Source organism: Nicotiana tabacum, chromosome 6 (assembly GCF_000715075.1).
Source record: "Nicotiana tabacum cultivar K326 chromosome 6, ASM71507v2, whole genome shotgun sequence".
In the NCBI taxonomy this organism is placed as follows: domain Eukaryota; kingdom Viridiplantae; phylum Streptophyta; class Magnoliopsida; order Solanales; family Solanaceae; genus Nicotiana; species Nicotiana tabacum.
The window spans coordinates 83,594,079-83,617,673 of NC_134085.1; the positions used below are offsets into that span (position 1 = coordinate 83,594,079).

General features: G+C 39.1%; 1 protein-coding gene across 1 annotated transcript; it reads left to right on the forward strand.

The window, feature by feature from the left end:
* The first annotated feature begins 9,831 nt into the window (after positions 1 to 9,831).
* LOC107805024 (TMV resistance protein N-like) lies at positions 9,832 to 15,029 on the forward strand. The gene is made up of 6 exons (XM_075255585.1): positions 9,832 to 10,046; positions 11,260 to 11,525; positions 11,661 to 11,848; positions 12,870 to 13,018; positions 13,772 to 14,049; positions 14,452 to 15,029. Exons 1-6 carry the CDS (start codon positions 9,832 to 9,834, stop codon positions 15,027 to 15,029), a joined length of 1,674 nt encoding a protein of 557 aa, XP_075111686.1.
* Positions 15,030 to 23,595: the final 8,566 nt, after the last annotated feature.

Here is a 23,595-nt window from a genome sequence, read left to right on the forward strand (position 1 = left end):
TTGCCCGAGGGGCTGTATACGAGTGAGTTTTGCTCGAGGGGCTATTATTGCTTTCATCATTTTTACTCACTTTTTCATCACCTTATTTGAAAACTGTTGAAAGATATTTTAAATGGTTTTACTGAAACTAGACTTAAATGAGCTGAGTTGATTTAGAATCCTGATTTTAAAAGCCTGATGTATTCTACTGAGATTTCATGATATGAACTATATATGTTTTATTGCTCGTCGTTATTGCTCAGTCTTTATTTACCTTTATTACTTACTTAGTTGGCGTACTCACATTACTCCCTGCACCTTGTGTGCAGATCCAGGAGTTGCTGGACGTGTTAGTGAGTGTTGATTTCATCCGTCCCGGATCTGTTGGAGTTAGCAAGGAAGCTAGATGCATGGCGATTGCAGCCCTGCTCTTCTCCCTCCTATCTTCCTATAGATTGTTATTAGTTGTTTTCCAGACTGTATATGTCTTAGTATTATCGGACAATCCTTGGTAGATGCTCATGACTAGTGACACCTCGATGTCGGGCTTTCTTTCCGCACTTTTATTTTGGTTTGCACTCCTTATGAAGGTTTTATATTAAATAGCTTTGGAAATTGTCTTGAAAATGAAAATCTCTTTTTTTTGTAATGTGTCCGCTTGCCTAGTACCACGATATGTGCCATCACGACAGGTTTAGTTTTGGATCGTGACATACTTAATACTAATATTTCTAAATGAATTTAATTTGAATTGTTTAAAAATGGACAATTTCTATAATGTTGGCTTGCCTAGCAAGTGAAATATTAGGCGTCATCACGGTTCCGGTGGTGGAAGTTTCAGGTCGTGAAACAATAGAATTTTTGTGCAGGGAGGGTTAGAGACGGATCTAGGGTTTTATGTTTATAAGTTTCTACATCAATATTAAGTTAATATACAATAATACCTGATCTACAGACTTGACCTCAAGCTGAAATTTTAATAAATAGAGTCTAGACAAAAGTTATTAAGTCCACGTCAATCCGTAATTATTGAACTAGATCCACCCCTGAGGGTGGGTGCTCTTGAGGAATTTCCTATTTCCTTCTATTATAGTTCAAAGCAACCTCTATAACAATAAAAATTCTAATAAACTAGAGTAGAATAGTTTGAAGAACGTTCACAAAATATTCCTTCTATTTACTTTCCATTAGGAGTAATACTCAATGAAAACTTACCACATATAATGCTAAAATATTCAATAGCCATAATTGTATGGAGTAGAGCCCATCTTGTTTAGAAACTTTTCATTTTTGGAGTGTGGTACATATTACATCGACCAAATCTATCCACACAATTTTCTTTATCTTCTTTTCAGACAATTAACTGAATCCATGGCATCATCTTCTTCTTGTGCAAATGTAGAAAGCTCTTTTTATTACTATTATTACTACAACACTTTTTAGAAATTTAAATAGAAAAAATTTATAATCAAACTTCAAAGTAGGAAACGACACATTCCGTGTTATTTCTAGGCCCACTCTTGCTTTCACGTACAAAAAAAATGTAAGGTAGTGCTCTTGGTTGGTTATTATCTTCAACTATAATGAAATGAATTTGTCTTGTATTGTTAGTGACCAAAGAAATAACACGGATATTACCTTGCTTTTAGTCATTAACATAATTTACTATTCAAATAAACAGGCTTATAATTTGTTGAGTAACGTGTTTTATTTAGGTTATATTTATTATAAGTTGAGTATGTTGAAGACTCATGACGTGTTTCTAATGGTTAATAAAGTGAGATAAAAACTATGAAATTTTATGTTCAAATTACACTAGAGGCAAAAATCATTAGTTTATTAATTTTTATCTACCTAAATATCCAATAAAATAGTTGAGATGGAACGAGCTAAATCCGACAATATAATCATATAATAAAATTGAGAAATATTTTGTTGGACGAAGACTTGTCAACCTCCATAGAAAATTTAAATACAAAAAGAAATTCAATCAATGGGGTCCTTTTTCTTTGACGGAGAAGAGAGAGAGGCACCTCAGTTCGTCCTCCGTAAACTATCGTGACGGCGCCTAGTCTTTACGACTAGGTAAGCCTAACAATTGCGGAAAAAAGAAAAAACAGCAGATAAAACTAATAAGAACTGCGGAATAAACATAGTGAATTTTTAAAATGTTGCTCGGCATATGCAAATATAACTCTCAAACTGAACAACTTCCCAACATCCGGAATCTCATGAAATCACAAGCTATGGAAACTACATTGTGCGCTAACTCCAGAATGTCTAAAACAAAGCAAATACATCAGGGCTGTAACTACAAAAGAGAATGGAGAGGGACTCCTCAGTCTGTGAACGAGGCATATATACCTTGAAGTCTCTAAAGGATCGTCTCGCCTCAAGGATGGTAAGGCTGAGCCGAAGAACCTACATCTGTACATGAAAAACATGCGCAGAAAGGGCATGAGTACACCACAGCGGTACTCAATAAGTGCCAAGCCTAACCTCGGTCAAGTAGTGAAGAGGAAGGTCAGGGCCCTACTGATTATAGCTTAAAAACGAGGTAAAACAGTATAGAATAAGACAATATAATTAGACGCTAACAGTATGAAGTAACACAGGATAATAAGAATAACAACAAATACAATAGAGAGTAAAATTCTAGATATGAATGTAACTCCACTCAGAGATAGCAACCGGGGATCTCCCAGGATACCATCCTATAGTCCCCAAATGTAAATATCATGTGGATCTCCTGAGTATCGTCCCGTAATCCAACTCATAGTGCGCGGGGATCTACCGAAATCCCGATCCGTAGTCCCAAATATAAATACCCAGTACTGGGGGAATCTACTGGGTGCAGTCCCGTAGTTCCAATATAAATGTGCAGGGAGATCTACCGGAATACAAATCTGTAGTCCCAAAGTAAACATGCAGGGGGGTCTCCCGGGATACCATCCCATAGTCCCAAAGTAAACGCACAGCAGCAACACGAAGAATATTCAGTTAAGTCCAAATTTTATACCAAGGTAAACAGGTATTTCTAACCTAGCATGCTGCACAGAATTTAAATAGAGTAGTTTGAGCAAGTAAAGCAAATAAGTCAATTAGACATGCTTCCGTAAGCTAACAGTAGGCTTAAATTGCAAGTAGTATAAACAGGGAAGAAAACACAGTTATAGTTACTTAATGAAAATTAATTTTTCAAAAATTAGCACATGTACGCACTCGTCACCTCACACACAAGACATATCATATATCAACAATACCAAATCCTAAGTGGAGTTCCCTCACACAAGGCTAGGCAAGCTACTTACCTCGAACCAGCTCAAAAAATCAACTCGAAACCATGCTCTTACCACGAGTACTCGACTCCAAATGGCCCAAATCTAGTCAAATCAATTGCATAATGTAAATATAACTTCAAGTAATCGATTTCACTAATTAATTCGAAGCTAACAAGCGAAATTAATAAAATTGCCCAAAAAATCCCCCGGGCCCACATCTCGGAAACGGGTAAAAGTTACTGATTATGAACTTCCACTCACTCACGAGTCTAACCTTATCAAAATTATCCAAATCCGATGCCAAAATCTTGATCAAAACACCAAAATTAGTCCTAAGAACTTTTTCAAAATTTTCCCCAATTTCTCACCCCAAATCAAAAATTAGATGTTGAATTCATGTTTAGATTAATGGGTTATAAGCAAAAAGGTGTTAAGAATCATTAACCACAAACTCCCTCCAAAATTCGTTCCAAAATTCGTCTTTTACCGAGCTCCCAATTCAATTTTGTGATATGAACTCAAAACCATCAATTTTGAACTTTATGCTCTGCCCAGACGCGACCTTAATCGCAATCGCGGAAACTTTTGGAAGTAGAAAAGATCAGAGAGATGCACTTTTGGAAGCTCAAGCACTGCAGTTCATGGTAGATTCTTCGCGGCCGCAATCCATTATATGTGGTCCGCGGAGAGGGGATTCAGAGAGCTGGGAGTTTTGAAGTTGGAAAATATTGCGGTCCGCGGTCCATTTTGTGCGGACCGCAGTGAAGCCACCGCGGCCGAGGTGTATTTTATGCGGTCCGTGGTGGCCAGATTCAGAGACTGAGCAATGGAGCTAAAAAGCCTCACCACGGCCACGGTGCATTTTCCGCAGTCCGCGGTACCTCCGACAGGGGTATTTTTGTCCATAAAATTCAGCCTTGTATAAATACCTCTTTTTCACATTTTTAAGGTATCTTTATCTTTGCAGAGCACGTGAACGACGGTTTTAGTCCATTTTGTGTAATTTATAGGTAGATTAACACTGAATCTTCAATATCTTAGTTTGTAATCATATTATATGGGTTATTCTTCATTTAAATCTTTGATTTCTTCCATTATTATGAGTAGCTAGACCCATTAGCTAGGATTCTGGCTCAACCCTAGTGTGGGTATTTGATGGGTCTTTTGTTTTAAGGCTTAGGTGTTCATGAGTATTTGATAATTGGACTGATTTGTGTTTTCCATGTTGAATTAGTGGTTGCAAACACTAATCTGTGCCTTTTGACTTGGGTTTTTCTTGAGAAAGAGAGCTTGAGTCTAGGAAAATCAGTCCAACAAGGAATTGGGGTGTAATCAAGAGATTGATAGCCCCAATTAAAGGGTTAAACCTAGAGATATTAATACACGACTTGAGCCTATATTGCTTGCACAATTTTGACACTGAATTGGTCTTGAGAAAGTCAAAGAGGGCAAAGTCACTCAAGCTACCGCGAGGTATAGAGTGAGTAGTTTCGTGCATTGACTATATCGCAATTCCCAACATAACAACTTTGCCTTAGGGTTTATAACCTGTCAAGTATTCACCTAGGAGAAAGTCACTTCCCTAGTGTCTCATTAACCATTTAGAAAACCATACAAACATTCATACTTAGTTTAATTTCTCATATCATTAGCAATAATTAGAAGTAGCAAACAAATAAATATGATTGGAAGTGTAATTAAGAGCACTACGCACTGTAGTTTAGATAGGAAGCCAAATCCCAAACATTCTAGCTCCTTGTGGATTCGATCCGACCTTCTCGAGTAAAAGCTGCATCGACCGCTCTTGCCACTTTGTAGTGGTGAAGGGTTGGGCCCGATCAAGAATCTCCTATAGGAGTAGAAACATAAATAGGGGAACTCAAAGAATCCTGACTTACGCCTAAATGTGGGGGAAAATAAGAAGACACAAAAGAATAAGTGGAGCCTGGATCGAATAAAACTGATGCATCTCTATGACAAACCAGGACAATACCTGTGATGACAGAATTGGAGGCGACAACCTCGGTATGGGCAGGAAGGGCATAATATCTGGCCTGGCCTCCCCCTCTAGGGAGACCTCTACTTCCATGACCTCAACCTCTAGCTGGTTGAGCAGGTGGGGTAGCATCTAATGCTATAACCATAACCTGAGAACTCTGCGGGGCATGCTGTGGCTGAGAAGTCTGTGGAGGTGCACCCCTCCTAAGTTTGGGGTGATCCCTCACCATATGGTGTGTGTCACCACACTCAAAACAATCGATGGGAAGACGTGGCGGCTGTCACTGGCTCGGGCCAGGTCTGTTGGACTGACCACTAAAAGCACCCCGCGCAGGAGGCGCACTAGATACTGAAGGTGCATAATAAGGCTCCTGAGGCCTAGGAGGAGCTGAATACCACTTGCTGCTGGAAGAGTTGAATGAACGGTGCGACTCATATAACCCATACCATGACAAACTGCAGCTGGAGTACGGGCACCAGAATAAAGGCTCGACTCTCGAGACCTCTTGGCCTCCCTTTCCCCTCTATCCTGAGCATGCATACCCTCCACTCTCCTAGCAATGCTCACCACCTGTTAATAAGAAATATCCACCTCCAACTCACAAGCCATGCTAGACATGATGCTGGGAATGAGACCCTTAATAAACCGGCGAACCCTCTCGCGAACAGTAGAAACCAAAGCTAGTGCATGTCTAGCCAAGCTAGTGAAATGGACAGCATACTCTAAGATAGTCATAGCACCCTGGCGCAATTGCTCAAACTATATGGGCCATGCGCCCCTGAGGCTCTGAGGAACATACTCCCTTAGGAACATATTTGAAAATTGAGTCCAAGTCAGGGAAGCTGCCTCATTCAGACTGTCTAACTCATAAGTACACCACCACACATAGGCGGCTCCTCGAAGCTAGAAGGTAGTGAAGGAAACCCCGCTCAATCCGGATATACCCATGATACAGAGGATACGGTAGAACTTATCTAGGAATCCCAGAGCATCAGTTGATGCTAGACCACTAAATACAAGAGGCTTGTAGTTCTTGAACCTCTCAAGCATCCGCTGCTCATCCTCGGAAGCCACTGCCCTGGCTTCGGGCTTATCTGCGACTGCAGGCTATACAGGAATAATCTCTAGGACCTGATTAACATGAACTCGCTGCTCAGGAGTGCGAGTGGTAGGAGTCTGTGCTCCTCCTCCAGTCTGAGATGTGGCTGTCATAAGGGGAAGCAACCCTGCCTAAGCCAGAGTGGTGTACATACTCATGAATTGTGCAAGAGTCTCTTGGAGAGATGGATTAGTAGTAGCAGTAGGCGTATCAGGTGCCACAATTCCGGCTGGAAGTGCTGGTGGTACTTCAGTGGCAGCTCGCTCGGGTGCTCTGGCTGCACCATGTGTGTGCTTGGCCTCTACCCCGGCCCCGACCACTGACGGCTCAAGTAGGGGGCGCGGGTGCCTGATCATCTCTAGTAGCACGTGTCCTCACCATCTGTGAGAGAATAGAAGACAAAAGTTTAGAATTGTTATATCAAAACCTCGCACGACAAGGAAATTAAAATGAAGTATAATTTTCATAACAGTTACATAGCCTCTCGTAGATAAGTACAGACGTCTCCGTACCGATCCGCAAGACTCTAATAAACCGGCTTGTGATTCATGACTCCTATGAACCTAGAGCTCTGATACCAACTTGTCACGATCCCAGTTCGCCCTCCGTGAGCTATCGTGATGGCACCTAGTCTCTACGACTGGGTAAGCCAAATAATTGCGGAAAAAGGGTAAAACAACAGATAAAACTAATAAAAATTGCGGAATAAACATAGTGAAGGTTTAAACTACCGCTCGGCATATGCAAATATAACTCTCAAATAGAACAATTTCCCAAAAATCAGAATCTCATGAAATCACAAGCTATGGATACTACATTGTGTGCTAACTCCATAATGTCTAAAATAAAGTAAATACAGAAGGGCTATAACTACAAGAGAGAATGGAGAGGGACTCCTCGGTCTACGGATGCGGCAGATATACCTCGAAGTCTCTAAAGGATCGCCTCGCCTCAAGGATGGTAGGGCTGAGCCGGAAAACCTGGATCTGCACATGAAAAACATGTGCAGAAAGGGCATGAGTACACCACAGCGGTATACAGTAAGTGTCAAGCCTAACCTCGGTCGAGTAGTGACGAGGAAGGTCTGGGCCCTACTGATTATAGCTGAAAAATGAGGTAAAACAGTATAGAATACGAAAATATAATTAGATGCTAACAGTGTGAAGTAACACAGGATAATAGAATAACAACAAATACAACACACAGAAATTCCAGATAAAAACATAACTCCACTTAGAGATAGCAACTGGGGATCTCCCAGGATACCGCCCTGTAGTCCCCAAATATAAATATCTAGTGGATCTCTTGGGTATCGTCCCGTTGTCCAACTCAAAGTGCACTGGGATCTACCGGAATCCCGATCCGTAGTCCCAAATGTAAATACCCAATACTTGGGAAATCTACCGGGTGCAGTCCCGTAGCTCCAATATAAATTTGCAGGGGGATTTACCAGAATACAAATCCGTAGTCCTAAAGTAAACATGCAGGGGGATCTTCCGGGATACCGTCCCGTAGTCTCAAAGTAAACACCCAACAGCAATACGAAGAATATTTAGTTAAATTCAAATTTAATACCAAGGCAAACATGTATTTCTAACCTATCTTGCTGCACATAATTTAAATAGAGCAGTTTGAACAAGTAAAGCAATTAAGTCAATTAGACACGTTTCCTTAAGCTAACACTAGGCTTAAATTGCACGTAGTATAAATAGTGAAGAAAACACAGTTATAGTTACTTAATGAAAACCGAATTTTCAACAATTAGCACATGTGTGCACTCATCACCTCACGTACAAGGCATTTCATATATCAACAATACCAACTCCTAAGGGTTGTTCCCCTACACAAGGTTAGGAAAGTCACTTACCTCGAACTAGCTCAAAAAATTAACCTGAAACCACGCTCTTTCCACGAGTACTCGACTCCAAATGGCCCAAATCTATTCAAATCAATTGCATAATGTAAATATAACTTCAAGTAACTGATTCCACTAATTAATTCGAAGCTAACACGTGAAATTAAAAAAATTGCCTAAAAAGTCCCCCGGGCCCACATCTCAGAATCGGGTAAAAGTTACGGATCATGAACTCTCACACACTCACGAGTCTAACCACACCAAAATTATCCAAATTCGATGCCAAAATCTTGATCAAAACCCCAAAATTAGGCCTAAGAACTTTTCTAAAAATTTCCCCAATTTCTCACCCAACTCCGAAATTAGATGATGAATTCATGTTTAGATTAATGAGTTATAAGCAAAAAGGAGTTAAGAATCATTACCCACAAACTCCCTCCGAAAATCTTTCCAAAATTCGTCTCCTACCGAGCTCCAAATTCAATTTTGTGATATGAACTCAAAACTCTCGATTTTGAACATTATGTTCTGCCCAGACGCGACCTTAAACGCGATCGCGGAAACTCCCACGCGATCGCAAAGAGCAACATCACTAACCCCCAAATTAAACCTACGCGAATGCGATAATCCCTACGCGATCGCGATGTTTCACTGCTCAGCTCTACACGATCGCGGTTGACCTCATGCGATCGTGAAGAGCAACTTCCACTCCTCAGCTGCCTCAGTTCTTCCTCATCGCGAATGCGTCGTAGCCCACGCGTTCGTGATTCAACTTCTGCCAATACTACATGTTCACACTCCATTTCCCTCGATCATATAGAACAAAATCCCTTCTGCCTCATCTAAGCCTTCGCGATCGAGAGTGTCCTCACGCGATCGCGATGAAGAAAAGTTTGCAACAGAAAACCAGCAAAAAATTGATCCTTCTCCAAGTCCAAAAATGGTCCGTTGAGCATCCGAAACACACCCGAGGCCCCCAAGACCTAAACCAAACATGCCAACTAATCCTAAAACATCATTCAAACTTGTTCCAACCTTCAGAACGCTCAAAATAACATCAAAACACCAATTTAACGTCACACATAAGAACTCCAAAAACTCTCAAATTACGCTTTCGATCAAGCACGTCACATTCAACACTACGGAGCTACTCCAACTTCTGGAATTCCATTCCGACCCCGATATCAAAATCTCACTATCGAACTGGAAACATCAAAAATTCCACTTTCGGCATTTCAAGCCTAAATAAGCTATGGACCTCCAAAACAAAATCCGAACACGCCTCTAAACCCGAAATCACCCAACGGAGCTAACGGAACCGATGAAACTTCATTCTGAGGCCGTCTTCATACTGCCCTGAGTACGGTCCAAATTCTAAAGCTTAAGCTCTCTTTTAGGGACCAAGTGTCCCAAAATACTCCGAAACTCAAAGCAAAACATCCCGCTAGATCAAAATAGCAGAAATAAACACGGAAAAAGCAGTTAATTGGGGATCGAGGCGTTAATTCTTAAAATAACCGACCGGGTCGTTACAATCGAACAGTCTCAAGTTGCCCTCGTTGTTTTCTCAAAGAATTATGCAACATTGAGGTGGTGCTTAGATGGGTTAGTGAAGATCATGGAATGCAAGGATCAATGCGGACAAACTGTCATACCGGTCTTCCATGATATGGATCCATCACATGTTCGGAAACAGAGGGAGAGCTTTGCTGAAGCCTTTGACAAACATGAAACAAGCTATAAGGATGATGATGAAGGAATTGAGAAGCTCCAAAGATGGAGGAATGCTCTAACTGCTGCTGCAAATCTAAAAGGATATGATGTCAGTGACGGGTGAGTTAAAAACACATAGTAATTGCATATAATCAAAAAATAAGAAGCGAAAACGACAAGAAAGGGTTTGCTCAAGTGCTAAGAACCCTCCAACTCCAACCCTTAGATTACCACAGGAGCAAAGTGAGGAGCTCAAAAGGAATAATTTTCATTCAAATGTGGTCGCTTATGTGAAGACTACATATTCTACTGTAGAAAAAAGAATTTGTACCTCAAAAATGAGTTAAACAGAATAGACACTAAATAAATTTATCATATTTACAAAATAAAAATTAAAAGATGGAAACTTAATTAATTTATTTTGCTAGAATACTGCTTCCACAATCTAATTTCATTGATTGTCATTTAGACGTTTATTTATTTTTATTTTTTTTCCGAAAAAGAAACGAATGATGGTTGTTATATATATTTCTATCAGTAAGAAGATATTGTTCCTATCAGTATAATTAGAGAGAATAAATAAAAAACATCTTAAGCTATTCACGTTTTTCTATTACCCCTGAAATCTGAAATATTACGTTTCCTATTTAAAACCTCACGGAGTGCCACTGAATGTAGAGTGGCTTCACTTCCTTGTAATGTGCGAGAGCTAAAATTAACCTAAAAACATGAGACACTGACATTTTTACTTTATATTTTTCATATTAATTATTTATTCCTTTTTTTTTTAAATTCAATTTTCTTGAAGTAAACCATGTTGAAATTCGTAAAATAAGAGCAACACCAAAAATAAATTAATCAAAAAAAAAAAAAAGGTGCAATCTAAAAGAATAGACATCCGCCATGGGCGACTAAAATATATATGCAACAGTTTATTTAAAATGTACATTAGACGTTGGAAATGTTTTATTTTATAATTTCTGTAAAACAGAATGATAATTGACTAATATATTTATATCAGCCATAAGTCACTATAGTTCCTATCACTACAATTCCTCAATAATATTCTTGCACATATAATATTTTGATTTCTCCTTCAAGCGTTTGTTTTTTGTACGTAGTCTTTTAATCATATCTATGCAAATTAACAATATTTAGTAGCTCAGTTTGTTGGCTATTTACCTAGTTGATGAGAGTTCGATTTCTTACCTTGCAATCTTCTCTCCCTTCCTCTACCCCTTTGCAATAAAAAAAATTATGAAATGCTTACTAATACTTGACTTTCTTATATTTATCCACAATTAGTCTTCTTATTTTTATAGGATTGAAGCAGAGAATATTCAGACGAAATTTCCAAATTGTGCAATAGTACTACTTTGTCTTCTTTGCGTGATATTGTGGGAATAGATACTCATCCGGAGAAATTAAAGTCTCTACTTAAGATAGGAATCAATGGTGTTCGGATCATATTGGGGATCTGGGGCATGGGCGGTCTAGGGAAGACGACAATAGCAAGAGCCATTTTGACACTTTATCACATCAATTTGAAGCTGCTTGTTTCCTTGCGGATATTAAAGAAAATGAAAACAGACATCAACTGTATTCTTTGCAAAATACCCTTCTCTCTGAATTGTTAAGAAGAAAAGATGATTACGTCAATAAAAAGCAAGATGGGAAGCAGATGATTCCGGACAGACTTTGCTCTAAGAAGGTGCTAATTGGAGTATTTAGCAGGTGATATTGGTCGGTTTGTTAATGGCAGTAGGGTTGTAGTAACAACTAGAGCCAAGCATTTGATAGAGAAGGATGCTGCAATATATGAAGTGACTATGCTACCTGATCATGAAGCTATGCAATTGTTCTGTCAACGTGCTTTCGATAAAGAAAATCCAGACGAGCATTTTAAGAAGCTTTCGTTGGAGGTAGTAAGTCATGCTAAAGGCTTTCCTTCATCCCTCAAAATGTGGGGTTCTTTGTTACATAAGAGGGATATAACCGTTTGGAGAAGTGCTATAGAACAAATGAAAATCAATTCTAATTCAAAAGTTCTTAAAAGCTCAAAATTAGTTATGATGGATTAGAGCTCATACAAAAAGAGATGTTTCTAGATATAGCATGCTTCTTACGAGGGAAAGGAAAAGATTACATCTTAAAAATTCTTGAGAGTTGTCATATTGGAGCTGAATATGGATTGCATATTTTAATTCACCAATCTCTTGTGTTCATCTCTGAATATAATCATGTTCAAATGCATGACTTAATACATAATATGGGTAAATATATAGTGAATTTTCAAAAAGATCCCGGAGAACGTTGCAGACTATGGCTCGCCGAGGAAGTCGAAGAAGTGATGACCAATAATACAGTAAGTAGGCTAAACAATCCAATAATATTTAATTTCTAATTTTATATTCAAAAGACACATATGGCAGTCAATTCCAATTATTTGTTCCTCTTGCTTCATGGTCTTGCAGGTACGTCATTTTAGTTGTTTACTTTAGTTAGTAGGAGAAGCAAAAGTAATATTAGTTACCTAATTAGTTAAAAAAACATTAATTTCCTAATTTGTTTATATCAGTAGCCTTACGTTGCCTAATTCGTTTTTCTTACATTTTTTAGCAATGGATTAGACTAGTAGCCACTTTACGTGTTTGATCCAATGTCATTCTTTGGATTAACTTGAAAATCTCATGATATTTTATTACATAATAACTCAATCAGTGAGTCACTTTACCATTTTTTTTTTTAAAAAAAAAAAGTCACTGCAATTTATTGGTATTGATTCAATTGCAATTTCTTTGTATCGCAACATGAAAAACATATAAACATGACTATAATGAACTTCTAGGAAAAATGTAATATTAGAAAATAGAACTATAAAATTAATTGCAAAAAGTATTTTTCTAAAGTAACATCAGCATTTCCTAATGATCTTTTTACCAGAGGACCATGGCAATGGAAGCAATCTGGGTTTCTTCTTATTCTGGTACACTACTCATTAGCAATGAGGTCATGAAAAATATGAAAAGGCTTAGGATATTAAACATAGAGGGGTGGTGGATCTATGATGGTTCCATCAACAGCCTGCATTGGTTTGTCTGGACTAGCTATATTTGGGATTCGTTGCCATCTACATTTGAACCTAAAATGCTTGTTCACCTTCGACTCCGGGGCAGTTCACTGCATTATTTATGGATGGAAATAAAGGTACGATAGTAGAGTTTTATTTTATTGCCAATTAGTTTTCTCTAACTCTCTTTGTCCTTTAATTTAGTGTTGATGAACAAATATTTTTGCTTTTGTCATGTATTATTTGAGGTACTTCCTATTTTTGCTACAATTATGATGCATGTCTTTAGGCGAACAAGGGCTATTAATTCCATAACCTCAAATATTTGTATTTCCATCTAAAAAAATTAATTTTATATTATTTGGGGTTGTTCTCAATATTATTGTATGATCTTCATGTCATTTTTCTCCAAATCTTCCCATCATCATTTTAACTAACAAGCTCAATTTAAAAGCTCCTTCAATTATTTTTCATAGTAAGATTAGATGCAATTATTTCTCTCATTCTCTCTATGTTATGAACAACATTTACCGTTTCTACGGAGGATAGATCTCAGCAACTCTAAAAGCCTGACGCGAACAACTGATTTCGCGGGGATGCCAAATTTGGAGTATTTGAATTTTTATAATTGTAGTAATCTTGAAGAGGTTCAGCATTCCCTGGGATGTTGCAGAAAACTCATTAAGTTAGAATTTTGTTATTGTAAAAGCCTCAAGAGGTTTCCATGTGTTAATGTGGAATCTCTTGAATATCTGGATTTAAAATATTGCTATAGGTTAGAGAAAATTCCAGAAATCCACGGGAGAATGAAGCCGAAGATACAAATTCACATGGAAGACTCTGGGATAAGGGAACTGCCATCATCTATTTTTCAGTACCAAACTCATATTACCGAGCTAAATTTGCGGGGAACGAGAAACCTTGTAGCTCTTCCAAGTAGCATCTGTAGGTTGAAAAATTTGATTAGTCTGAGTGTGTTGGATTTCTCAAAACTGGAAAGCTTGCCAGAGGAGATAGGGGATTTAGAAAACTTGGAGGAGCTTGATGCCAGAGGTACTCTAATTTCACGACCTCCGTCTACCATCGTACGCTTAAACAAACTTAAAATTTTGATGTTTGGAGGCTGCTTCAAAGATGGAGTGTATTTTGAGTTCCCTGGATTACGGTCATTTGAAATTTTGAGTCTCAAAAACTGCAATCTACTAGATGGAGGACTTCCGTAAGATATTGGATCGTTATCTTCTTTGAAAAAGTTGAAGCTCAATAGAAATAATTTTGAGCATTTTCCTCGAAGCATAACCCAACTTGGTGCTCTTCGAATCTTGGACTTAAGATATTGCCAGAGGCTTACACAGCTGCCAGAACTTCCACCAGAATTAGATACAATACATGCAGATTATTGGAGCAATGATTCCATCTGTAATTCATTGTTTCATAATATCTCGTCTACAACAGATTCCTTGTCACTAAGAGTATTTACCAGTGAGGTTCCTGATGATGACATCCCTGAGATCCCAAGTTGGTTCCTCCATAAGAGAAGGGATAGAAGTGTATTAGTTAATTTGCCCGAAAATTGGTATATACTTGATAAATTCTTGGGATTTGTTGTATGTTACTCTGGCAGATTAGTTGACACCACAACTCAATTGATTCCCGTATGTGATGACGGGATGTCGTGGATGACCCAGAAACTTGCCTTATCAGAATGGGCTACAGAATCTAACATTCCATTTTCCACTGTATTTTTTGTTTGTACACCAAATGACTATGAGATTATTTGGCTATCTTTTTCTGGAGAAGTGAAGAGGTATGGACTTCGTTTGTTGTATAAAGAAGAAGCTAAGGTTGAGGCCTTGTCACGAATGAGGGAAAATAACAATGAACCAACAGAATATTCCACCGGGATAAGGAGGACCCGATATAACAATAGTGAATACAAGGTCATGATCAATGAAGCCAGTTGCTCCTCGGGTAAGAAACAGAAGAGTCACATTTCCAATTTTCAGGGGAACTCTGTCTTTGAGAATCTGTAGCAACAAGTAGAGGGGCCTGTCTCTTTAGAAACTTTGCAGGTCAAATACATGTATATACCTTATGCCTCGTTTATTTATTTGGTATTGAAATTTGTGCTCTCTTTTTATGCAATTCTCTCCTTCTATTAGCTACAAAGTCTTCTTCCAAGACCAAGTGTTTTCTAATTTTGATTGGAGTTAGCATCAGGTGTTGTTGAAAGTGCACTATTGCATTTTATGAGTGTATACAATAATGTGAAGAAAGTCTTTTTAAATGTGACAATCATTTCCTATTTTTAAGAATCGCATGAGAGTTCTTTCGCCGCTTAGAGGGCACTTCAGTGTTGTCATCAAGGCTCTAAGGTATACTGTTTTGTTCCAATGAACGTAATTCTTAAGAGGCTACACAAAATAATTGATACTTAACTTATCGTAATTTTATTTTTCAATTTCTTTGTCCATATATTTGTTATTCATGCGTATAATTATTAATATTGGACTACACATACATATTGAGTTAACTTTGCTTTCAAATTTTGTGGTAGAGTTAAAGGCTTACGACCTTTCAAATTTCTTGCAAAATATTGAGTGTTATACTAAATGTTAATAGAAGCCCTTTCCTTTCAAGACTGTTTGCACCAGTTCATCTAATAGGATCATTTCAAATTAGAAACATCCGAAATTCCTATGAGAAAATAAAACTAGTAAGAAAGTCGATGTCAAATTTTGATAATGACATTACAGGTTTGGTTATCGACGGTTTATTTAAGAAGGGAGATGTTAAGATGTTGCTAAGGCAGATGCAAAGTAATGGACATGCGCCTAATCTGTAACTGCCTTTTGGTAGGTGAATATCATTCCATAAGTTTTCCTCTGGATAATGATCAACTGAGTGATGCAAGAGGTTATGCAATACGACATATGTCTGTTTGTTTTGCTTGTACTGCTCATTCTGTCTAGTATTTCATATACGAAGTTGGTTTCATTGTTTAGGCATATCGATTAAGCTACTTTTGGGATTGTTCTACTCAAGTTTCAATTGTAAGATATGTGTGTATAGCCCAAGATCTAAACTTGCAATTTTGCTCTTTCACCTCTTTGTTACCCTCCCTCTGATTAAACTTTTTTCTTTGTGTGGATTCTTTAAAGAATGGATCATGTTCCTTGATCCTTTCTTGTTTCAGCATCTTTATTGTCTATTATCTTATTATCTTTTCTGTCTTCTTGCAGTGTATTGCCTTTCATTCGTTGAGGAATTTTAGAGTTGTAATCTCAACTTGTCAATGTGCTTCCCTCGGGACATGTGAAAGGTGTCTCACAGATACCTATTCTTAAACCAGTCCATTAAAATTGCAGTGTTCATACACCAATGATGAAAGGCGATGTGTTTCTCTGCAATTTGAGAAAATGCCTAAAAATCTACTAGAGGAAGAAAGTATTTTTTTTCCAGCCTCGAGGATCTGCCATGAGCAATGGAAATTACTAACAAAACATGAGTAATATTCAGCTGTGTGACATTCAAAGATGACTTGTGCCAAGTTCAACACCTTTTGTATACAGTAAAATCGAAAGGTCCAATTTTCCATCATTACGATGCCTCATAAGCACATTTCACAAGGTTCGAGACAAGGGACGAGGTTCATCCTCGAGGGCTATTGATGCTCGACCTCGGGGCAATGCGGACCAGCGACTGTGATGGAAAAGTGCGGAGTTCCTAAGGCGCACAACTAGGACTGACAAAGTCTAGTGAGCTAAGTTCAGACCCGAATCATGGCGTCAACTAGCTGTCCCATCCCCATATCTTTGTAATAAATACACTTATACTATGTTGAGATTCCCCCTCATATATAAAGGGGACCCTTGTCACTTTGAAAATATTTGTTGCTCCATACTAAATTCACAAGAACATTCTCTCTGCTCTCTAACACATTCTCTTGATTTCATTACCCCATTTATTGTCTATATTTATTGTGTTCTACTTAAAGTTCATCATTTATCGCTTATTATTGGCCATAAAGAGCTGTCATTAATTTATTTATAACTGTTAATCTCTATTGACCGCCCTCGATAGCTCCCAGCCGAGCTTCAGACTAGACCCCGAGGCCCTCGTATAGGCAAGCTCGAGGCCCCGATCGACAGCGATTCGGTCTGGTTATCATCTCGTTTTTAAGCTCTTATCTCATTTCTAAGTATTCCACATATCATCGACTGCCTAACAACTAACATAAAAATAGATCACGTGTTTTTAAAACCACTAAATCAAATTTAATTGTTATTATCATTTTTACGGTAAACAGTTTAGTGCCCACTGTGGAGCTAAAAATAATAGTGATTATTTTTCTTGCTCGTTTTACTACACAACGCAAGTTATCTTTCACACTTTTTATTGTCCAAGATCTTTGATTTCCGGTTAAAATGCCTAAACTAGCAAGTGTGCGTGAAAACAAGAGCCTCAAAAACTATGGGAATGGTGGTACGGTTAATCCAGGTATGGGTGTGCCACCACGAAACCCTGAGAACATACCTGAGCTGATTCCTAATGGTACGACCTCGTGCGACGCCCAAGGCATTAACACCAGTCCTCACATTAACCAGCGAGCGTGCCGAGAAATTCACCGGGAAACTCGGAAACATCCAACCTGGGCAAAAAGAGAGATTCCTCGGCATGCCGTTCAAATGATTATCAGGGGGACCGACATTCCCCATGAACCCGTGATCAAACGGCTAAAAATATCCGCTGCAATCGAGGGTCCGATCCGAGATCGCATGATCGAAGACACCCTCGCATTCAGCGAGGAGGATCTCAAGACCTTGGCAGAACCACACAATAACGCGCTGGTAATTTCATTTCATTTAAGCAATGTTCAAATTAAACGTGTGCTCGTGGATCCAGGCAGCTGGGCCAACGTAATCAGGTCAAAGGTAGTAGAACAACTTGGGTTGCTCGATCAGATCGTATCCGCCTCCCGCGTCCTCCACGGCTTCAACATGGTCGGCGAAATAACGAAAGGAGAGATCGTCCTCCCGGTTGACATGTCCGGTACAGTTCAGAATACCAAGTTCCACGTCATCATTGTTGACATGAGGCACAACGCATTGCTTGGCAGGCCGTGGATACACAACATGAGGGCGGTGCCTTCAACTATGCACCAGATGATAAAATTTCCAATAAAAGATGGCATAACAACCATATATGGAGAACAACATGCATCAAAGAAATGTTCACATTTACCAGGAGGCACCAAGCCCCATACACTCCACCTCGAATGAGTCAGGAGCATACAAACCCCCGAGGACGATGAAGAGATTTCCTCGACCCTCGAACTTTTATTACCCCTGAAGAGTCGGATGCAACGAAATCGACAATTGAAGAACTAGAGCAAGCAGTTTTGATCGAGCATCTCCCGGAACAGGATTAACCCCGAACTCATGAAAAAACTCATTCAATTCCTTATTAACAACATCGACTATTTCGCTTCATCCAATTTAGATATGACAGGAATCCCGCTGGAAATAACCACCCACCGATTGAGTGTCGACCCCGGGTATAAATCGGTGAAGAAAAAAAGAAGACCCCAGTCCGGAGTAAAAAACACATTCATCAAGGACGAGGTAACGAAACTCCTTAAAATAGTGTCTATCAGAGAGGTAAAGTATCCCGAATGGCTGGCCAACGTAGTTGTAGTGCCCAAAAAGGGAAATAAGTTAAAAATGTGCATAGATTATAAAGATTTAAATAAGGCGTGCCCCAAGGATTCTTTCCTATTGCCTAACATCGATCGTCTGATTGATGCTACGGCCGACCATGAGACCCTCACCTTTCTCGATGCCTACTCGGGGTATAACCAAATTAAGATGAACCCCGAGGATAGGGAAAAGACTTCATTCATCACGAAGTATGGTACCGATTGTTACAATGTAATGCCCTTCATGCTGAAAAATGCAGGGGCTAGTTAATAAAACGTTCGACCATCAAATAGGCAAATCCACGGAAGTTTCTATTGATGACATTCTAGTTAAATCCCTGCACGCAGAGGACCATTTGACTTATTTGCAGGAAACAATCGACATCCTCAGAAGTTACAACAAAAAGCTTAACCCCGAGAAATGCACCTTCGGAGTAGGCTCGGGCAAATTCTTAGGCTTCATGGTATCGAACAGGGGGGTAGAGATCAACCTCGACAAAATCAAGGCCATCAAAGAAATCACGATGATAAATAATGTAAAGGCCGTGCAACGGCTGACAGGGTGAATGGCGCCTCTAGCAGATTCATATCAAGGTTGTCAGACAACAGTCACCATTTCTTCTCTTTACTCAAAATGAAAAACAACTTCGAGTGGACTCCAGAATGCCAACACGCCTTAGAGGAACTAAAGCGGTACCTGACTAGTCCTCCTTTGCTCCACATGCCAAAAGAGGATGAAATGATGTATCTATACATGGCCGTATCTGAGATATCGGTAAGCGGTGTGCTGGTTCGAGAAGAGCAAGGTATGCAATTTCCTGTTTATTATGTAAGTTGGACCCTAGGGGATGCTGAAACCAGGTATCCGCACCTAGAAAAATTAGCTCTTGCATTAATAAGTGCATCGCCAAAACTGAAACCCTATTTTCAATGCCACTGTATTTGCGATTTAACAACGTACCCTCTCCGAAGCATATTGCATAAGCCCGAACTATCACGTTGATTGGCCAAATGGGCCATCGAACTCGGGGGTATGTTTCATGCCCCAACCTCGGGAGGCGCCACCGACGCTCAATCGAGTGAACCCAACTGAGCAAGCCTTATCAAACACTACCCATCCAACTCAATATGAATAAGGAAACCATGCTTTAGTTTATTTAGACAAGGAAAGATAGTACATTTAACATTTTAGTTCATTTTATATCACAACACTAAATCGTAGTTAAGTGTCCAAGATTCTATACAGTTATAGTTTAAAAGAAAGCAAGAGTACAAGGTTACAACATGGTTCATTGACCTATCCAATACCCGTACATAACCTACACAAACGTCTACAGAGCCTTTAGGGATACAAAAGACATGGATAACAACGTTGGCAACAAGGCCTCGACTATACCTCAAAATGGATATCTATAACAAAAGGTGTACAACATGACCCCTTGAAGGAGGAAGGGGCTCACCAAGATTTTGAGAAAAGGATGCTCCGCTACACACGATTGGCACTATCCGCTATGGAGCCACCGACAAACATTTAAAAATGTAGCGTCCCCGGCAAAAGGGACGTTAGTACCATGGAATAGTACTAGTATGTATAACTAAACACCATCCTGTTAGAGAGAACAACCATACAAGAGTAAAGAGGAAATCGTATAGACAACAAAGTATCAAATAAGCACCATGCCGTCAATATAAGGAGGTTCACTTGATTTTCACATAGTTCTTGAAATTTTAGATTGGAGCATCTCACAATATTGCATCATTATCCATATTACCACTGCTTCTGTGAGTAGAGTCCGATCACGGCCCGATCGGCTAAGCCGACTTCTCTAGACGTTACCATTATTTCGTTCACACTTTCCAGTTTCGATCATCAATACATTACCACCATATGTGTATACATATATCATGGCATCCGATCACGGCCTGATCAGCTAAGCCGTTTCCCCGAGACGTTACCATTTTCTGTTATTCATCTCACACCAATCTTTGTCTACACATGTATTAGTTTACAGGCGCTTGGGGCCACAATTTCCACATTTCATAACTCACATTTCACATTGTTCACATTTATAACATTTACCTTGCCACTTAAAGTCATATGCATATACAAAAGCAATTTAAGTCATAAGCATAGAAGGAAATTCATCAAGTTTGGCATATTAGTTCCAAAGTAACCTTGGCATGATAGTTAGGCATTTAGCACACACATCATGTTCTCCACACATCTTCCATTTACAAGAATAGCACATTAAACACATAAAGAAGTACTTACCGTATACATTTTCACAACATCAATTCACTTAAGATAACAAGCATTGCATCAATCACATTTCGAACATACAACATTTACACGGGCCCCCTGGAAGCTCAATTTCTACGAGGAGGGTTTTTTAGCCATACATACCTTATTTAAGCTTTTCTTAAGTTACTACGACATTCCGGAAATTCTAGAAATCCCAATCTACTTGAGCCATGACAAAATTGAACACAAATTAGGAAGACACTCCTGGTTTCAGCTCAATTGAGCATTTTATCAAATACTAGTTGAGCATCTTGATTTTAAATCTCTTTTACAAGATTTCCTTCATTCCCCAACCCAATATTTACTTATTTATCTCCATCAATCTTCTCACAAACCTAATTTATACATGCATGTATACATAATACTATTACACCCAAGTATCATACCTCAATAACCCATCTTACAATCCCTTGAACACCAACACAACCTAGGTTAGGCACCTATGACTTCCAATCACCATCCCATGAGTTTTAACGTATATATCATACATAAATAATCACCATAGAGTAGTTAGAGATGATAGACATACCTCTTATAGTAAGAACCTTGAGAATCCCCACTTGTAGTGTTCTTGATCAATTTAGGGATTGAATGGGAATCTATGAATTTTCAAGATCAATCCTTCTTAATATAAGTGTTTAGGAGTATTAATCAACTCAAAATACTCCAAAAACATTACCCTGGATCATAGGAGGGAAGTATGGGACGGATTCCCTTGATAGAGCAAGCATTAGCTCAAAACAATGACTTAGAGACTCTCCATACCCGGTCTTGAGGTATTTATAGGGCTGCCAGGCGCGCGACCGCGGTCAAACCGCGCCCGGGATGCGGTGGCCGTGCTCGGAGGCAGAAATTATCAGTTTTCCCGCGGCTGCGATGCGGATGCGCATCTGACACAGGTCCGGTAAAATGGTCATAACTTTCTATATGCACTTCCAAATGACAAACGGTTTTTGATGTGTTGGAAACTAGACTCAAAGAGCTTTAATTTGATAGGTTTTGCATCATACAACACCTTATATAACTGGAGATATGATTGTCCAAATTGAGGTCTTGTGTGTACTCATTCACAACTTTAGTCCATTATGAAATTTTCCAACTTGGCTTAGACTTAGTTCTCTCCTTAGACCCCAAATCACTTATAATATAACTTATACGCTTATTAACATATCTAATTGATATCCATTATATCATGAATCATCATTTTGCACGCGAGATAAAACAATTAGCCTACCTTGGCACCACGAAATCTTAAATTACTTTGCAAAATATTTTTGGGGCTTTACATTCTCCCCGCTTAGGATTATTCATCCTCGAATGAGGATCAAGTTTCATTCATTAGCCATCCTTATGTAACTTCAGTTTTTTTTTTCACATCATGAAATATATCAACAACCCCGAATTTGGCTAACTCCTTAAATTCCAGAAATTTTCGCCCGAGTTTCCTTTGTAACTAGGCCTATCCACCTGTCGGAGGGCCCCAGATACATATCCTAACAGAATATACATGTTCCATAGACATAACATAACTTGTATAACACCAACCATGTCCACATAGGCAACATATATAACAAAAATGGAATAATTTAACATAGATCAAATCAAAAGATAAGAGTTCATAGGAACCAAATGCATAAAAGCTATTACATGACTATTCAAACAAATGTGGGTACCTCTTTCTCATTTCTTCCTCGGCTTCTCAAGTGGCTTCCTCAACCTGCTGGTTCCACCATAACACTTTTACGGAGGCAATTTCCTTATTTCTCAATTTCCGGACTTGCCTATCAAGAATGGCAACTGGAATTTCTTCATAAGATAGTTCTTCATTAACCTCAATAGCTTCAATTGGCACAATAGCGGACGAATCTCCCACTACCTTCTTCAACATAGACACGTGGAAGACTGGATATACCAACGACATCTCAGGTTGCAGCTCGAGCTTGTACACCTGACCAATCCTCTGAATGATTCTATAAGGGCCAACATACCTCATTCTTAATTTCCCTTTCTTCCCGAATCGCATGATGCCCTTCATGGGGGAAACCTTCAAAAATACCCAATCATCTTCTTTGAACTCCAAATCTCTGTGACGAATATCCGAATAAGACTTTTGGCGACTCTGAGCAGTTTTCAACCTCTCCTTAATAATCTTGACTTTCTCCATGGCCTGATGCATGAGATCCGACCCTATCAATTCTGCTTCTCCAACCTCGAACCGCCCAATGGAAGACCTACATCTCCTACCATACAGTGCCTCGAATGGTGCCATATGGATACTAGCATGAAAACTGTTGTTGTAAGCAAATTCTATGAGTGGAAAATCGTCATCCCAACTACCTTTGAAATTAAGAGTACAAACACGCAACATGTCCTCAAGCGTCTGAATAGTCCGCTCTGCTTGCCCGTCGGTTTGAGGATGGAAATATGTGCTAAGATTTACTTGCGTTCCCAACCCTTGCTGAAATTTCTTCCAAAAGTTGGCAGTGAAATGAGCCCCTCGATCTAAAATGATTGAGACTGGAGTGCCATGCAACCTGACTGTTTCTTTGATATACAACTGAGGATACTATTCCGCTGTGTCAGTAGATCTAACTGGCAA